Raw genomic sequence first — 18,217 nt, forward strand, 5'->3', positions numbered from 1 at the left:
TGGGTTTGATCTCTGTGAGGTTCGTAACCTTGTTGGCTGGCATGAGAACTACTGAAATACAAAAGTGGGCGAGGGATCTGGATCAGTCGCTCTGCTCTCTGGTGTTTCTGTGGTCAGGAGGAAGCCAGTGTCTTAGAGGACTTTGAGTCTGATAGAGGCTTCAGTCAGTGGAAAACAGATCTCCGGCAGACGGCAGCGGTGCGAGGCCGCCCGTGACGTTCGGGAGGAGAGACAGATCCGGAAGACTCTGGATGTGCGACTTCAGCTCCTTCCGCACTTGTGTGACACGAGCCAGCTTCTGTTTCATAATTTTGTAGCAACTGAACTGACTCGAGCTGAATGACACACTTGTCTTTCTTAGAGCTGCTTTACTTGAGAGTTTTAATTTGTCTGCATCATTAATTCTGTTATTTTCCTGTTTATTTACAGTGAAGCTGCTTTGAAACAATCTGTTTTATACAAAGTGCATAGAAATAAACGTGGCTTGACAAATATTTAGGGTTAATATTTTTCTTTAAATTAATTTAAATTAATACTTTTATTCAGCAAGGATGCATTAAACGGATCAAAATTGACAGTAAAGACATTTATAATGCAACAAAAGATTTATATTTCAAATCAACACTTCTTTTTAACTTTTCATTTATCAAAGAATCCTGAAAATTATATCACAAATTATTAATATATATTTTCTATAGAAAACGTTCCTGTTTTTACTGGATATTGAATCAAATAAATGCAGCCTTGATGATCAGAAGTACTTTTGAACAATAGTCTATTTCAGATGCTTAAGGTAATTTCATTAATGCATTAACTCAAATAAGTCTTTCAGAATCAGAATCAGAAAGAGCTTTATTGCCAAGTGTGCTTGCAAACACAAGTAATTTGTTTTGGTACTGAGGCTTCCAGTGGACATATACAAATACAGATACAACAACAAACATAATACTACAAATTCTAAGAATAAAAAATAAAAATATAAATATATGAGAATAAAAGTATCACAGTTGGGTTTAGTCAGAATAGGCATTTTCAGATTTACAGATTATGAACATATTTACAGTGTTTTGAATATTATAAATAAATAAATCTACATATAAGTATCACCTGAGTTGTAGGATATTGCACTAAACAGTGGGAGTATTGACTCATAATCATTTGACACATTAGATAAATAAACAAAGTTTAAAAAAAACACTTCAATAAAGGTAATTTCCTGATTATTTCAACATTAACCATTTAATATCTAGTTGTGATTTGTCTGGCTTTCATTGGGGACTGAAATTACTTATAACACGCAAACTTGACAGTTTGCACCAAGCTATGATAAGTGATGGGGAAACGAGGACTCTTCGAAGCTTCGTAAAATGATTTACTGTTTCAAAACTGGCGGCATCTGCTGATCAAAACAATGTAAATGCAACGAAACCCCAGTACAAAGATGTAGGCCTATAATGAGTAATGGCACTTTTTAAAAACCAATTGAAACCAATTGAAATGCTATTAAATGTAATATACATATAATTAAATACCATTAAATATGCTAATATATTAAATAATCAATTTGCATTCCTTGATTTGTGTTATTAGTCAGGGCTTGACAATCACTTACTTTTTTGTAAGTATTAAAATTAATCAAAATTTTACAAAAAAATTAATCTACATGACACTCATTCATAGATTCAACAGATCAACGTCATCCAGCGGCAAACCCATAGAATTTTAAAATGGTTCGAAACATTATGACGTAACTGTGACGATCGGCAGCTGTAGTGCCCTCGAGAGCCACTGGAGGGCACTCTCTCATTGTGTTATGTTTTTCCCCATGGACTCATTATGTTATTATGTTCAGCTGTGTTTCATTATTGTTTATTGAGTTCCTTATTTAAACCTGTGTTTCTCCTCTGTCCTTTGCGAAGTCTTGTTACACTGTAAGCGTGCATTTCTGAGCGTTATTCCCAGTTCTGTTTCTCCGTGTTTCCCTGGACTCTCGACCTTAGCCTGTATCCTGGACTGTTTGCGAACCTGTGCTGCCTACCTCGACCGACGCCTGTTCACACCACGAGTTATTGGATTGCCCTTGATTATTTGTGTGCCTGGTTCATTTCTGCTTATGTTCCAGTTCTAATAAAGTTCTGCACATGGATCCGACCGCCTCTGTCCGTAAGTTACAGTAACGAAGCCTTGTTTGCTGAAATCACCTGAGGCTGGATTTGGCGAGACCTTGAATGTGTCCACAGGAAAAAGAAAGAAATGTTTTAGCTTTTTTCTTTTCTTTTTCTTTCTCTTGTTGCTCCTTTTTGTTTTGTTTAACTTGTTAACTTGCTTCAGGATATCTGACATCTGTCCTGAAGCACTCTTGTTTGCTGAAATCCAATTGTTTATAATTTTTTTTTTTAAAACCTGATTTGGCGAGATTGAAGCTCCGAACCACTGAATCGAAACAAAAGATCCGTTTTTTCATGAGGCAGTGTTTCGAAAGCGCCCTTGACCCTCATCAGTAATAATAGTTAGGACAAGGTGACCTGTCTTTGGAAGTGACAGACTGCAAACTGCCAGGACATTTAAAACACTCAAATAACTTAACCTTACAAACTCTTGTCCATCAGGTTCATCACAGGGAATCACCCATCCACAAACAAAATCTTCAGACTCTGTGGGGAGTTGTGGTGAGGCTGAGGTTCTGGTCAGACTGGTTCTGTCTGGTCTGGTGGGGATTGCCACTGTTGTATTTCTGCTTGATCACATAAGATGCTGCACAGCCCGAAGAGAAGCTCAATCCTCCGTGTGATGATGATGACGATGAGGATACAAATCTGTGCGACATCACGTGATCAGTGTTTTCTTATTTTAAGCGATGCATATCGCCATTCTCACAGAGAGCTACTTCTACTAAGGATTTCTTTTTATGCACAAAATAAATCTGATTCTTCCAGCCTGACGTTGATTGTTACAGTTTTTACTTTTTACTCCAGTGAATAGTCAATTCATATTTAGATACCTTAAAGTTCTTAGTACACATTTATTACCCAGGAAAAGCGATGTAACACACACACTGAGCATGTTGTCACTATTTCGGGCAAGTTGTTACAATGAACACGGTAATTTAAAAGCCGATTACAGGCTTTTCAGAAAAAAAAATTCCCTAATTAATCTAAAGTCCCCCTGTGGTGAAAATCAAGTTTTTAATGTTGTCTATGTGGTGTTTTAAATGTGCTTTAAGACAAACCATGTGTAAATTCATAAGTCGACAGCATTGCTGAGTATTTTCTGCTTAAAACTGCAGTGAACCAAAGACAGTCTCAAAAACACGGTTTGAAATCGCTGGTGTTTCTGACGTCACAAACTACCTTGTAACCAATCAGATCAACGTGTGGGCGGGCTTTAGCATATCATTAACAGTGAACTAGCAGGGGAGTCTTGAGAGAAGCCAGGTTATCCCGGTATATTTTTCAGTTGATATGAAATATCGGGTAGATTTAGCAATATAGCGGATGTATGATGTATATTACAATTTGACTCTGAGATGCCAATGGGAAAATGGCATGGTTTGTGTAACATTAGCAACACATTGTTAGCTGTTTGATAACATAGTCAAGCAAAAGGCTAATCATAATAATTATCGCTATGTGTCTGACGTTGTAAAGAGCGATACCATTGTGCAGCGTTTACCTCAGTAAGTTGAGCGAGTGGATCTTTGAGCTGTGTGAGTGAGTGGAGGCGGAACTCATTTGCATATTCATAGAACCGCTCATACTAAATGAGGCAAGGGTGCAGAGTTGCATTCAAGCGATTTTAAGGCAAGAAGAATATTTTTTCACAGGAAAAAACGTTTAAATATCTAATTTTGGTGAGTTTTAAGGGATTTAATTACTGACTACAGTGGGGCTTAACAACAAAAAAATAGTTGAAAAATTAACTTAATTAAAGTTCTTTGAAGGGTGATTGATGTGTGGATTGATTTCGATTGAATTTTTTGTGCAGAGTAAAAGTAAATATATATATAATGTTTTAATCCTAAGTACATATCCCAATATGAATATTATGAGACTTACCTTGTAGTTTAAAAAAATAAACAAGAAGACGGCAGCTGCTAAAGGTACTGCGATTACAGGGATTAACCAAATTAAGATGGAAAGTTGTGAACGTTGTGGACCCACTGTAAAGGATAGCAAAAACAGGAAAAAACACAACTTTAAACGAGTTCACACATCAGAAATACCTCAATCAGCTCATATCAGAATCCGATTATCTTACTAAAGCAGTATTACTGTTTGCAATGAGGACAGTAACATTTATTCTTCTTGACACCTTAATTTAGTCATCAAACAATGTAAACATGAAGGACACAACTGAGGCCAACATGCTACAAGTGCAGGAATGACTCACATCAGTTATGACTCACAATATTACTGTAAAATACTGACCTTCAACTTGAAGAATGAAGTTCCGGACAGTCTTATGTCCATTGAGAACTACTTTGTATTCGCCAGAGATACTGACAGTGACATTTGGGAAGATGAGACACAAATACCCTAGGGAAACTTGAAACTGGCACACCAATGCAGGCTGGTTTTTACATGTCCCGTTATTGCAGAAATATTGAGCACCCAATTCTCCTCGATGACACGCCATCAGCTGATCATGCTCATCCAGTGTAGAAATGTTTAAAACGGGTTCGTTCACAGTCTCTCCCTGTCGAACGGTCTTCACAGTCGTGGGAACATTAGAGCTTGTGCAGCTGGCCAGAAGAAACAGTGCAACTGAAAAGGTATAGAACATATATTACTTTAAACAACATATGCATTTAAAGAATTAGTTCAGGATTAAAATTTCCTGATAATTTACTCGCCCCCACGTCATCCAACATGTTCATGTCTTTCTTTTGTCGAAAAGACATTATGTTTTTTGAGGAAAACATTCCAGGATTTTTCTACATTTAGTGACTTCAGTGGGGTCCAACGGGTTCAATGCATCAATGCAGCTTCAAAGTCTCCACATGATCCCAGCTGAGGAATAAGAGTCTTATCTAGCCAAACCATCGCTCATTTTATATATAAAAATAAACATTTATATACTTGTTATCCACTAATGCTCGTCTTGTTTTCCGTATTCAAGTTGAAAGGACACACGTGTTCCGGTTCATAAATGTAGGGTAGGGCGAAAAACATCAAATTTTCTCCTCCAACTTCAAAAACATCCGCCATCCTTGTTTAACTTTTATATATATATATATATGTGTGTGTGTGTGTGTGTGTGTGTGTGTGTGTGTGTGTGTGTGTGTGTGTGTGTGTGTGTGTGTGTGTGTGTGTGTGTGTAAATGGCGTTCGCTTTGTAAACTAGGTCGGTACCTCCTTCACGCTTGACCTTTCAACGTTATTACATAATGTGTGGCGCATGACAGAGCAAGTGCAAGACGAGGATTTGTGGTTAAATGTATATAAATGTTGTTGTTTTTTCAGGGGGGAAATGGCAGATGGTTTGTCTAGATAAGACTCTTATTCATCGGCTGGGATCGTGTCGAGGCTTTGAATCTGCACTGAAACTCACATTTGGATCTTCAACCCGTTGGACCCCATTGAAGTCACTATATGGAGAAAAATCACGGAATATTTTCTTTAAAAAACACTTAATTTCTTTTAGAAAGACATGAACATCTTGGATGACGTGGGGGACAGTAAATTATCAGGAAATTTTAATTAATTCTTATTCGCAAGTTCTTTTTTAACTTTATACTTAACCCTTTCTATTATTTTATAGCCTACATTTTACTTAATTTACTTGATTTCATTATTTATTTTCTATATTGTCTATTTCTGTACTGTATATCCCTTAAATGTTTTTTTTTTGCCTATTAAAAAATTTATGAACAACACGAAAAATTGTGGCGAAAAGTGTCCCAAATTCCTACGACTGAAATCAGTCAAATCACTGTATGTGGACTTGCGGATACCATGGGAATAAATTTGTACACTGAATGATACCTGTCGTTCGAGACTTCTCTTATAAAACATTTTTTGTTCTAAACTTCATATACAGCTCACTCCAAAACAAACATTGAACACATTGAAGGTTAGTGGACAAGCTGTCAATAATTAAGCATTTAGCCGTTTTCTCACAAAAGTAATTTATTAAGCATACTGAACCATTTTAAGCACCTTGCCAGTTTAGTTATCTTCCCTAGGGGAGGAGAAACTCTCAACCCCTAAAATAATTATTATTATTACTATTACCATCAAAATCATTATATTAATTTATTAAAGTTTTTGAAGTCATACTTGTATGAGCCGTACTTAAATAATCCCTCATTACTAATTAAAATAATATGTAACCATTTCAGTTTGAATTACCATGTATTAGAATATAATATACTGTGGCTTAGAACAACACAAGACAATCAGGAGTTATACTGTAGGATGCGCTTGTTTCATCTCCACTCTTAATGACATATGTGCTATAAATGTAACTTATATCTCAATGCTTCTTTAAAAAAAAAAGTTTTTTTATTGCTGGTCTGAGATATGTCAGACACACACTATTTCATTAGAATTATTGCACTTTCACCTTTAAGATCAAATCCAGAGAATGTCAACCCATATGCATGGTTTGATATTATTATTGTTATTATATATTATTGTTGTTAAGTTTATGTATTGGGTGGATTATTGGATGTAGAATAAGGCATTAATATGTGCTTTATAAGTACTAATAAACAGCCAATATATGCAAGCTAATAAGCAACAAGTTAAAAATGAGAATTGTTCCCCATATAAAGAGTTAGCATTATTCTTTGTAGTATAGACCCATCAACAATTGCATAGTCTTGACATACAAACTATTTGATATTAACATTTAATCTTTTAAATAATCAAGTTCACTTGAAACAAACATTTTGATCATAAAGCCTGCATTGGAGAAGGCAGTAATAGGTTATATTTGGGGTGTATCAATATCAGGCCAAAGTAATAGATGATTTGTTCTGCTTTTTAACATTCGTGGCATTAGCATGTTTTCATTTGTGTTTACAATATTTTTATTTATTCTCATTAGGTGTATGTCACAGAGCATGAAGACTAAAGGGTGTGAACATTCAGGGGACTTTTGGACATCGGTACAGTTCAGCTGATTGTAAACTGAAGTTGTTGACGCCCTCGACGGGTTCTTCAGCGTATGATTCTCTGGGATGATGATGTCATTATTTTGATTTGACATTTATGCAGGTCATACACATTTCTTGAGCATGAGTGAGATAAGAGATCAAATGAATCTAATGATCTACTGCCGAACAGAGGTACAAAGCCCAGGTATCTGGCTATTATTATAAAATCTGCTAGGTAATTGTTCAATCTGTGCAGTATTCATATATTTTTTGTTCCATTTTGTGGTAATTAAACATATATTACACTGTTCAGTAATATCAACTGTAAATATTCAAACTTTCATTTTGTAGTGTCATGTTGTACAGTATAATATCTATTTTTATTATTATTACTAAAGTCATAACAATCAACAGCTGTCTCTTGACATATTCTCTCTGGTCTCTTTAAAGTACTGGTGATGCAATCTTATTTAAGTTTACAACCCGTGCCGCAGTTCCTCATCTGGAATATCTTTCACGCAACTTCCTGTAATTATGCTACTTTTAGCAGAGCTCGTGTTTTATGGTCTGTTATGCAATACATGGTTAACAGTAAGTTGTTATGACGAGACAGCCTACATAATATGGTAACACTTTAGAATACGGTTCCTTCGTTAAAGAATAACTACACAAGAACCAATGAGTAACACAATATTAACAATCTAGTAACAATTATTAACTAACAAGAAACTCTGATTAACGAACTAGTAAGTAATAGCGCACGGATGAAAGTGGTAGTTCACTATTTACTAATCAATAACTACTATTTTTTTATGCTTCCCAGAGAACTACTGAAAAAGTTTATTAACAATCTAGTAACTACTATTAACTAAAAAGAAACTCTGATTAACAAATTAGGAAGTAATAGTGCACAGATGAAAGTGGTACTTCAATAACTACTATATTCTTTTATGCTTCCCAGAGAACTACTGAAAATGTTCATAATTCATACAAAACTAATCAATAACCAATGCAGGATAAATGACTAGCACTACATTAACATTTGAACTGCTACCGTAAACGAATACACAAGGTTGTTTACATTATCAATATGTAAGCTGTTTGTAATTGGCCTATGCTGTCTATTTATCAACTGAATAATTTAAAGAAATGGATTTTTAAATGCAGTTGTCGGGACTCGGGACCTTACTTGTCCTGTGGCCAATTTTCCGGCATTCCTCTGGACTGACATTGAATCACGTGACTAGAGTCACGGTGACGACTGGAACATATTGAGTCATCAGCCATCCAAGTACCATATAGATTGAATTTATTATTTAACTTACCTCACACAAAAAAATTGTTTTTATGTATGTCTCCTAGCATATATATATATGTATATATATGTATGTCTCCTAGCATATATATATATATGTATATATATGTATGTCTCCTAGCATATATATATATATATATATATGTGTGTGTGTGTGTGTGTGTGTGTGTGTGTGTGTGTGTGTGTGTGTGTGTGTGTGTGTGTGTGTGTGTGTGTGTGTGTGTGTGTGTGTGTGTGTCTTGTGAGTGTGTGTCTTGTGAGTGAGAAGATTCTACACTTTATTGGCTTTTCATTAGTAACTACTGTAAGAATTATGGGAACTAACTAGTAATGACTCATGTGTTACTACATACTTCTATGGGAATTACTAATTATTTGGATCCGTACTCTAAAGTGAAGATCATGGTAACCAGTGTTGTGCAAGTTACTTCCAAACTGTAATACATTATACATTACTTGTTACTGTTATTTAAAAGTAATTCATTACCTTACAATATTACTGTCTCAGAATTGTACTGCGTTACATTACTCCTGTATTACTTTTGAGTTACTTTCACCAAAATAACTATACAGAAGTAGAACTTAACATTCTAAAATGACTAAGGCTGTAACTATATGCGATATGAAACCGAAATCGCGACACTCAGATCCACGAACCTGCAGAATCGCAACACACCCTTCCAACTTCCAGCGTTATCCATACCGTCCCGATCCAATGCTACCACATCTTTAAATTACTATTAGTATTATTTGAAGTTAACTTAACATTATAAAATATGTAGACCTACACCACAAAACTAGTTGAGGATAAATTATTTAAAATTTGGGAATTCCAGCGTTATGGACATGACATTTGCAGACTTGCAGTCAAAACTTATACAATTATATAAATTCTCAGAAAATGCATTAATACCAAAATATTGAAACGTCTGTTTATCCATAGGCTCCTCCCAGAAAGGAGTCCAGACATTAGAAAAATATCAGTCTACACATGCGTTTTATATTTAGTATTAGGGAAATCGACAGTCATGTGTGACAAAAAAAACTTTAACTTTTAGGAGGCAACGATTTTTTTTGTTGTAATTATGTGAATTACACTGCGCAAATCTAATGAAGAAGGGTTGGCTCTCCACAGAACATAAAATATTCATTTTATTTTATTTTTCGTGTTCGCATTTATGAGGAAAAAACAATGTTAGTGTCACGGTTCGTCAATCCATCGTGGCCTTCTTGTCTTATGTCTTGGTGTTGTGTGTGCGTATGGGCGTGGTCACCGATCACTGCCGCTGATCAGTGGCGCCAGCTGCTTTCACTTTCGGTGCCAGCTGCATCTGATCAGCGGTGCCTATATATACTCACTGTTTGCGTCTTGTCTTTGTCAGATCGTTGTGATGTGTTCCGGTGTCGTTCCTGTCTGGTCTTCCCTCGTGGTCTTCGTTCCCTTCCTGGATTATTCGTCGTGTTTCCTGTGTTGATCGTCTGCACCTTCTGGATTTGGATTTCTTTTCATCACTACTCATCACTTCTGGTCCGGTTCCATCGAGGTCCCTGCTTCACTTGTCCGTTACTGTGTGTCGCCCTTTGTGTGGACCTGACCGTTCCTGTTTATATTTAATAAACGAGTGTTTCCCTGCTTTTGCCTCTTCTCCGTTTTCTGATTGTCACAGAACGATCTGACCAGAAATGGAGGCAGCAGGTGGATCTGATTCCAGTCTCTCTGATTTCATCACCAGAAGCATCAATCGTATGGATTCGCAAGAGGATTGCATCGCGCACACAGGACGGGCGGTACAAGCTTTAGTGACGCAGGTGTCCGAGCTCACCCAGCAATTCCAACAGCTGAGGAATCCCACTGCGCCACCCACACCGCCGATTCAACCCGCATCACCTGGGTCGTCCTTCCAGTCAGAGCCTCGTCTGCCGATCCCGGAGGCGTATTCAGGGGAACCAAACTTCTGCAGAGCCTTCATAACCAGGTGTTCTATGCACTTTTCCCTTCAGCCCCGTACCTTCTACAGTGAGCAGTCTAAAGTGGCTTTTGTTTTGACGCTGCTGACTGGGAGGGCGGCATTATGGGGAACGGCGGTGTGGGAGAACCAGGACCCATGCTGCGCCTCGTTCCAGGCACTCGCCGAAGAGATGAAACGGGTTTTTGATCGGTCGATGGCGGGACGAGAAGCAGCCAGAGTTCTTGCCGATCTTCACCAGGGGGACCGATCCGTTTCAGACTACTCGATTGAGTTTCGCACCCTGGCGGCCGAGTGCCAATGGAACGAGGAGGCGCAGTGGGACATGTTCCTGCGTGGGCTGGCTGACCGTGTCCAGAACGAGATCTACGCGCTGGATCTACCCACGACTCTGAACGGCCTCATTGACCTGGCACTCAGGGTGGATGCACGTCTGGCCAGGAGAGAACGTCGTGCTCCTCAGGTTCGTTTTTCTGGAGGTACAGGGGATCCCAGAACCAGCAGCGCAGACACGGTCAGCCCTGCATTCGACCACGAGCCCATGCAGGTGGGTAGGGCTCGGCTTTCCCGGGAGGAGAAGGAGAGGCGGAGATCCCTCAGACTCTGTCTTTACTGTGGGGAGGCGGGCCACTTCCTACACGCCTGCCCGGTAAAAGGCCAAGCCCGGTAGTAAATCTGAGGCTACTATCGGGTGGGATCTCCGCTGAGAAGACCTCATCACCATCATCCACGCTCCTCCCGGTAAGACTGAGATGGACCACCGGCACACACGACTGTCACGCCTTACTGGACTCAGGAGCGGAGGGAAACTTCATGGATCGTAAGCTGGCCCAGAAGTTACTCATTCCTGTCACCTCACTCACTCACAGCATATCCGTCAATGCTCTTACTGGTCAAAGACTCCCTAACATTGCTCTCACCACAGGACCCATAACACTCATCACATCAGGCAATCATTCTGAAACTCTGTCATTTCTTCTATTGGACTCACCCTTAGCACCCGTAGTCCTTGGTCATCCCTGGCTCACACTCCATAACCCCCGAGTAGACTGGCGTCAACATTCCATCTCCGAATGGAGCACTCAGTGTTATAAGTCTTGTCTTACGTCTGCTTGTCCGTCTGTACCTGTTTCTGTGTTTCAGGAGGAGACGGTGGATTTACTTAACGTGCCCGTTGAGTACCTGGACCTGAAGGAAGTGTTCAGTAAGTCCCGTGCTGCTTCTCTCCCTCCGCATCGTCCCTACGACTGTGCCATAGATTTACTGCCAGGTAAGTCTCCGCCTAAGGGCAAACTTTATTCGCTTTCTGTTCCAGAAAGGGAGGCTATGGAGAAATATATTTCTGATTCTCTAGCATCCAAATTCATCCGTCCTTCCTCTTCACCGGCGGGGGCGGGGTTCTTTTTTGTGGGCAAGAAGGATGGTTCTCTGCGACCTTGTATTGACTACCGGGGGTTGAATAACATCACGGTAAAGAATACTTATCCTTTGCCGTTGATGTCTTCAGCCTTCGAGAGGTTACAGGGAGCATCAATCTTCACAAAACTGGACTTACGTAATGCCTATCATTTGGTTCGCATTAGGGAGGGGGATGAATGGAAAACCGCGTTTAACACCCCCAGGGGGCACTTTGAATATTTGGTTATGCCGTTTGGGCTGTCCAACTCCCCAGCGGTTTTCCAGGCACTCGTCAACGACGTGCTGCGAGATATGGTAGATCAGTTCATATATGTCTACCTGGACGACATATTGATTTTTTCATCCTCTCTCCAGGAACACGTGCAGCACGTCCGACGAGTGCTTCAGAGGTTGCTAGAGAATGGGCTTTTTGTCAAGGCGGAGAAATGCGATTTTCATGCACAGTCTGTTTCTTTTCTAGGATATATCGTCTCGTCTGAGGGAGTGCGTATGGATCCTGATAAGGTTAAGGCTGTGGTAGATTGGCCAAGTCCAGATTCCCGTAAGGCCCTACAGAGGTTTCTGGGGTTTGCTAACTTCTACAGGCGTTTCATTCGCAATTTCAGCCAACTAGCCGCGCCTCTGACTGCCTTGACCTCCCCCAGAACTACGTTCAGGTGGTCCGACACAGCTGAGGCTGTGTTCGCTAAACTGAAGAGTCGCTTCGTTTCGGCTCCCATCTTGATAGCCCCTGATTCCTCACGTCAGTTCGTGGTGGAGGTCGACGCGTCAGAGGTGGGGGTAGGCGCAGTTCTTTCCCAACGCTCTTTCACAGACGACAAGATGCATCCATGCGCGTTTTTTTCCCATCGTTTGTCTCCCGCTGAACGTAACTATGACATTGGTAACAGAGAGTTGTTGGCGGTCAAGTTAGCGTTGGAGGAGTGGCGTCATTGGTTAGAAGGGTCGGGGGTACCTTTTATCGTCTGGACCGATCACAAGAACTTAGAATACATCAGCACTGCCAAAAGACTCAACTCCAGGCAGGCTCGGTGGGCTCTTTTTTTCGGTCGTTTTGATTTTTCTCTTTCGTACCGCCCGGGTTCCAAGAACATCAAACCCGACTCCTTATCTCGTATTTTTGACCTTTCCGAACGCCCGTCCACTCCCGAGTGCATTTTACCAGAGAACCTATTTATCTCTACACTCTCATGGGAGATCGAGTCGAAGGTCAAGACGGCCTTAGAAGGGGTAACGCCTCCGCCCGGTAGCCCAACGAACCGGTTATTTGTGCCAGAGAGAGTACGGTCCGACGTCATTCGATGGGGGCATTGTTCCAACGTGGCTTGTCATCCAGGGGTAAATCGCACCAGTTTTTTGGTTAAGCAACGATTCTGGTGGCCGTTAATGGCTCGCGACATTCGCAGTTTCATCTTGGCTTGCTCGGTTTGTGCCACTGGTAAGACTTCCAATCGACCCCCAGATGGGTTACTCCAACCGCTGTCTGTCCCTTCGAGACCCTGGTCCCACATTGCGCTAGATTTTATTACCGCCCTCCCACCCTCCCAGGGCAAGACGGTTGTTTTGACCGTTGTGGACCGGTTCTCGAAGGCGGCTCATTTCATTCCCTTGCCCAAATTACCCTCTGCCAAGGAGACAGCGGAGACTGTCGTTGACCACGTTTTTCGCTTACATGGCCTCCCGATTGATGTGGTTTCCGACAGGGGTCCCCAATTCGTATCCAAATTTTGGCGAGAATTTTGTAAATTACTGGGAGCGACTGTCAGTCTGTCCTCTGGGTTTCATCCCCAGAGCAATGGTCAAACCGAGAGAGCCAACCAGGATCTGGAAAGAATGTTGCGATGTTTGGTATCCAAGAATCCTTCCTCCTGGAGTCAGCAGCTTTCAATGGTTGAGTACGCTCATAACTCGTTACCAGTGTCATCCACGGGCCTATCTCCGTTTGAGGGTAGTTTAGGTTACCAGCCACCTATTTTTCCTAGCCTGGAATCCGAAGTCGCGGTCCCCTCCGCTCACGCCTTCGTCCAGAGGTGCCACCGCACATGGACCAGAGCCCGAGAGACTCTGCTCCAAGTGAGGGCGCGCACCAAGGCCAAGGCCGATCGCCACCGGTCGAAGCCTCCCGTATACATCGTCGGTCAAAAAGTGTGGCTTTCTACTAAGAACATTCCACTCCGCTCCGTCTCTAATAAGTTAGCTCCTAAATTTATCGGCCCGTTTACTGTCACCAAGATTATTAGTCCGGTGACAGTCCGACTCAAACTCCCTCCTGCGTACAGGAGAATTCATCCCGCCTTTCATGTGTCCAAATTAAAACCTGTATTTCATTCTCACTTTAATCCGCCTGCCCCGGTTCCTCCTCCGCCGCGACTCGTAGATGGGGAACCTACATATTCGGTTAATCGCATTCTGGACTCTAGGCGGAGGGGACGCGGATTCCAGTACCTGGTGGACTGGGAGGGTTACGGTCCGGAGGAGAGAAGTTGGGTTCCTGCTAGGGACATTCTGGACCACTCCCTTATCGATGATTACAATCGACAGGTAAGGACGTCTGGTAACGCCAGGAGGCGTTCCTAGGAGGGAGGGTACTGTCACGGTTCGTCAATCCATCGTGGCCTTCTTGTCTTATGTCTTGGTGTTGTGTGTGCGTATGGGCGTGGTCACCGATCACTGCCGCTGATCAGTGGCGCCAGCTGCTTTCACTTTCGGTGCCAGCTGCATCTGATCAGCGGTGCCTATATATACTCACTGTTTGCGTCTTGTCTTTGTCAGATCGTTGTGATGTGTTCCGGTGTCGTTCCTGTCTGGTCTTCCCTCGTGGTCTTCGTTCCCTTCCTGGATTATTCGTCGTGTTTCCTGTGTTGATCGTCTGCACCTTCTGGATTTGGATTTCTTTTCATCACTACTCATCACTTCTGGTCCGGTTCCATCGAGGTCCCTGCGTCACTTGTCCGTTACTGTGTGTCGCCCTTTGTGTGGACCTGACCGTTCCTGTTTATATTTAATAAACGAGTGTTTCCCTGCTTTTGCCTCTTCTCCGTTTTCTGATTGTCACAGTTAGACAGTTCTCCGTTACGGACGCGACCGCTCTGAAGAGGCACTAACAAGACTGCTTTAAAACTTTCACAGACACCTTACACAGAAGACAAGAAGCCTTTCTTTAAAGTGAATTTCGTTTTGTATTAATTGTACGGACCTGAAAAATATATCTATATTGAAATGTCTACTTGTAAACAGAACAATTCAAAACGAAAGAAAACAGACTGCTCTCTGCTTATGAAATGAAATGTGCATTTCTCTCTGGTGCATTCACTAGCCTACTGCGAAGATCGCGAGTCAGCATTGTCAACTTCATCTTTACTTTATTAATAAACAATCAACATGTCTCCTTGCTATATTTGCTTTTGCCGGTTCTTTGTGACAGCTTTTAGGTGCTTATCGGCAGCGCCGCCGCCCTTACATGAACGCGTCACCACGGCATCAAAAACATGATTGCGTGATGAAAACATGAAAAATACCACATAAACATAGCCTAACTGTTTAGAAAGAAAACACAGAACGAATAGCCATGCGCATACGTCCATCTCGCGAATGTAGTCTTCTTCATGCCATTTTCACCATTAGCAGCTTTTCCTCTGGCCAGCGTGAGCACAGAGGCCGAAATCATACCTCACGGCACTCCTGTCAAAAATAAATCGCTATACAAATATATCAGACGCTGCCGTTTAGTCTTTAATTACAGACTTGGACACCACACGCGGCTATTGACTGACCACGAACAGGTAATTTAGCCTACTTGCATCTTTCATTCGTTAATGTCTGGCGGTCTTGCTGTTTGTTTTTTTTTTGGTTTGTTTGTTTTACAATTAAAACTAAAAGTCTGTTGTAACGCAAGTCTTGCCGAACATGTACCGAGTAAAATATTACTGAAAATTGATTAGTAATACCTTACACTACTGCGTTACAGCAAAACGTAATATGTTACTGTAATGCATTACTTTTGTAACGGGTTACTCCCAACACTGATGGTAACTAACTAGTAATGACTCAAGTGTTACTATACTACTAAAGAAATTTACTGAAAGTATACTAAAGTTCACCAAAAATCTCAAACGCTTAAAATTACTTGTGTGTTTAGTTGCACAAATCATGACTAGATCATGTAGTAACACTTGAGTCATTACTAGTTAGTTACCATGATCTTCACTTTAGAATACGGATCCAAATAATTAGTAATTCCCATAAAAGTATGAAGTATGACTTTCATCTGTGCACTATTACTTCCTAATTTGTTAATCAGAGTTTCTTTTTAGTTAATAGTAGTTACTAGATTGTTAATAAACTTTTTCAGTAGTTCTCTGGGAAGCATTAAAAAAATAGTAGTTACCACTTTCATCTGTGCGCTATTACTAGTTCGTTAATCAGAGCTTCTTGTTAGTTAATAATAGTTACTAGATTGTTAATATTGTGTTATTCATAGGTTCTTGTGTAGTTATTCATTAACGAAGGAACCGTATTCTAAAGTGTTACCCATAATATGATCATACAAGAAATCTACAAAGGTGCTTCAGTTTAATTAGTGGGCTATAATAATTTGTCTGACGTGAAACAAGTAACACGCATAACAGCTCTTCTAAAGCATGAGGAATATAAGGACCTTCTTTTTTATGAAGGACATAATTTTGCATGTATCACAACCAGGTCTACGATCTGTATTAGTAATTGCTGTTGTAGCCTACTGTAGTTAAAATTCACTATTTTAAACTCCAGGGCCTCTTGTGCAAACAGCAGCTGCCTGGTAAAAAACATAGACAGTAAAAGAAAAAACGAGCAAGCGTTTGTTTGAGTAACTTCCTCCATTTTCGATTTCTGTCAGCTGAGCCGGTTTTGAAGTGCATGGACTGATTTTGAAGGCTGCGTCCTCCGGTCGCATTTGAAGGCTGCAAACGCCATCAATATGTCTTATTTAAGAAAATTAACCGTAATAAAATGTACTGTTATTCATCGTGAGGAGTATAATACTGTAAATTCTTTCCTTCTTTGAAATCCAACGGTTACTTTATTTTCTTAGATGAGACCGCCTCGATGACGTATGCAACCACATGTGACCTCCAGAGGACTTTGACAACGAGAGGCAGCACGTGGGTTTTTGCAGCCAGCCCCGCCCCTCATGTTTTCAAATCATCGGCGCTTCTTTCACAGTGTGCCGAGAGCACATGGTTGCTAGATTGCAATTATTAACTAAAACAATGGGTAGGATTACAACACGTGTTCATTTAACAATAAAGCTCTGTTTGGGGGATTTAAATTCTTGAAATCCCTGACTCGGAGCGGCTTAAAAACAGTCTGTAATGTTTTGTATTTTTCATTCTACAAAAACAAAGAGTTTTTTTGGTCAAGTTTTTATTTTTTAAGTACTTAGTCTCGTGTTTTTACGTCAACGATATTGCATGTTGATATAGTCACATTTATCGTTGATGTCTTATCTTATATGGGTGTGATCAGCCTGCCAGTGCCAGTCATGGGAAAAGCCTGCGCGTAAACGAACATATTTCGTCATAGATTTCTTTAACGAAATTAACACTAACTTTAAAACATGCAAATGTAAAGAGGCTGAGACGTCTTTGTCGTGCAATTCTGAAATGTTATAACGTCTTACCTTGTAGCTTCATAGTGACACAAGTTGCGTTTACAGTGGAAGTCGAAACAGTTCCAGGCATCTTATCAAGGCTCTCACGACGACGCTGACAATCCAACCTCACTCATACAAAACCAGCGCTGCTGTTGTAAAATAATCTGAATCCCCGTGAATGTTCAGGAAGAAAGAAGCTGCAGTAAATTCTTGTATTGGGGGCAAGAAAATTAGAGACACGCGTTGCAATTGTATCTGGTGGCGTGATAGTCTTGCTCCGCTGCGCATTATATTATTGCCGAGTCATGAGATATGAGTCACACTCCAGACTCCACATGTAAACGGATGTGGAAGAGAGTTCTTCTCTTGGTATGACGACATGGGCATTGATGTAGATAAAATGGCCTCAATTTAACAATGTGCCAGATTTTCAGATTTGAATTAGTTCATAAGTATAATACAACCCCTGAGAGAAATTATGGAATAACCACCACAATCAGAGGACGTTCACACAGCTTTTTTACCTTGTAGCAAAAAAAAAAAAAAAAAAAAAAAAAAATTCACAGATATCTGACGCACACAAAAAGTTTTTGCTCATTAGCTATTCATTCTGGCTTCATGAAACACACCTTAAACAAAAACTTACTTTTTTATTAATAATATGGCATGTCTTTTCCCAGATCAAGCAGAGAAAAAAAGTATGGAATCACTTAATGATTAACTGAATCATCATCATCAACAAAAAACAAACAAAAAAACACAATTAGTACCCTACTTTATTGCTC

General features: G+C 40.5%; 1 protein-coding gene across 1 annotated transcript; it reads right to left on the bottom strand.

The window, feature by feature from the left end:
• Positions 1–833: 833 nt before the first annotated feature.
• Positions 834–17,765, bottom strand: LOC143725552 (uncharacterized). Its single transcript, XM_077218036.1, has 4 exons — positions 17,460–17,765; positions 4,428–4,763; positions 4,056–4,159; positions 834–2,816 (listed from the first exon to the last, which is right to left on the bottom strand). The coding sequence occupies exons 1-4, from the start codon at positions 17,518–17,520 to the stop codon at positions 2,688–2,690; spliced, it is 630 nt and encodes a 209-aa protein (XP_077074151.1). The 5' UTR covers positions 17,521–17,765; the 3' UTR covers positions 834–2,687.
• Between the last annotated feature and the right edge of the window lie 452 nt (positions 17,766–18,217).

Source organism: Siphateles boraxobius, unplaced genomic scaffold (genome assembly GCF_051911475.1).
Source record: "Siphateles boraxobius isolate OS27281-9 unplaced genomic scaffold, OSU_SipBor_1 77, whole genome shotgun sequence".
NCBI classification, from domain to species: Eukaryota; Metazoa; Chordata; class Actinopteri; order Cypriniformes; family Leuciscidae; genus Siphateles; species Siphateles boraxobius.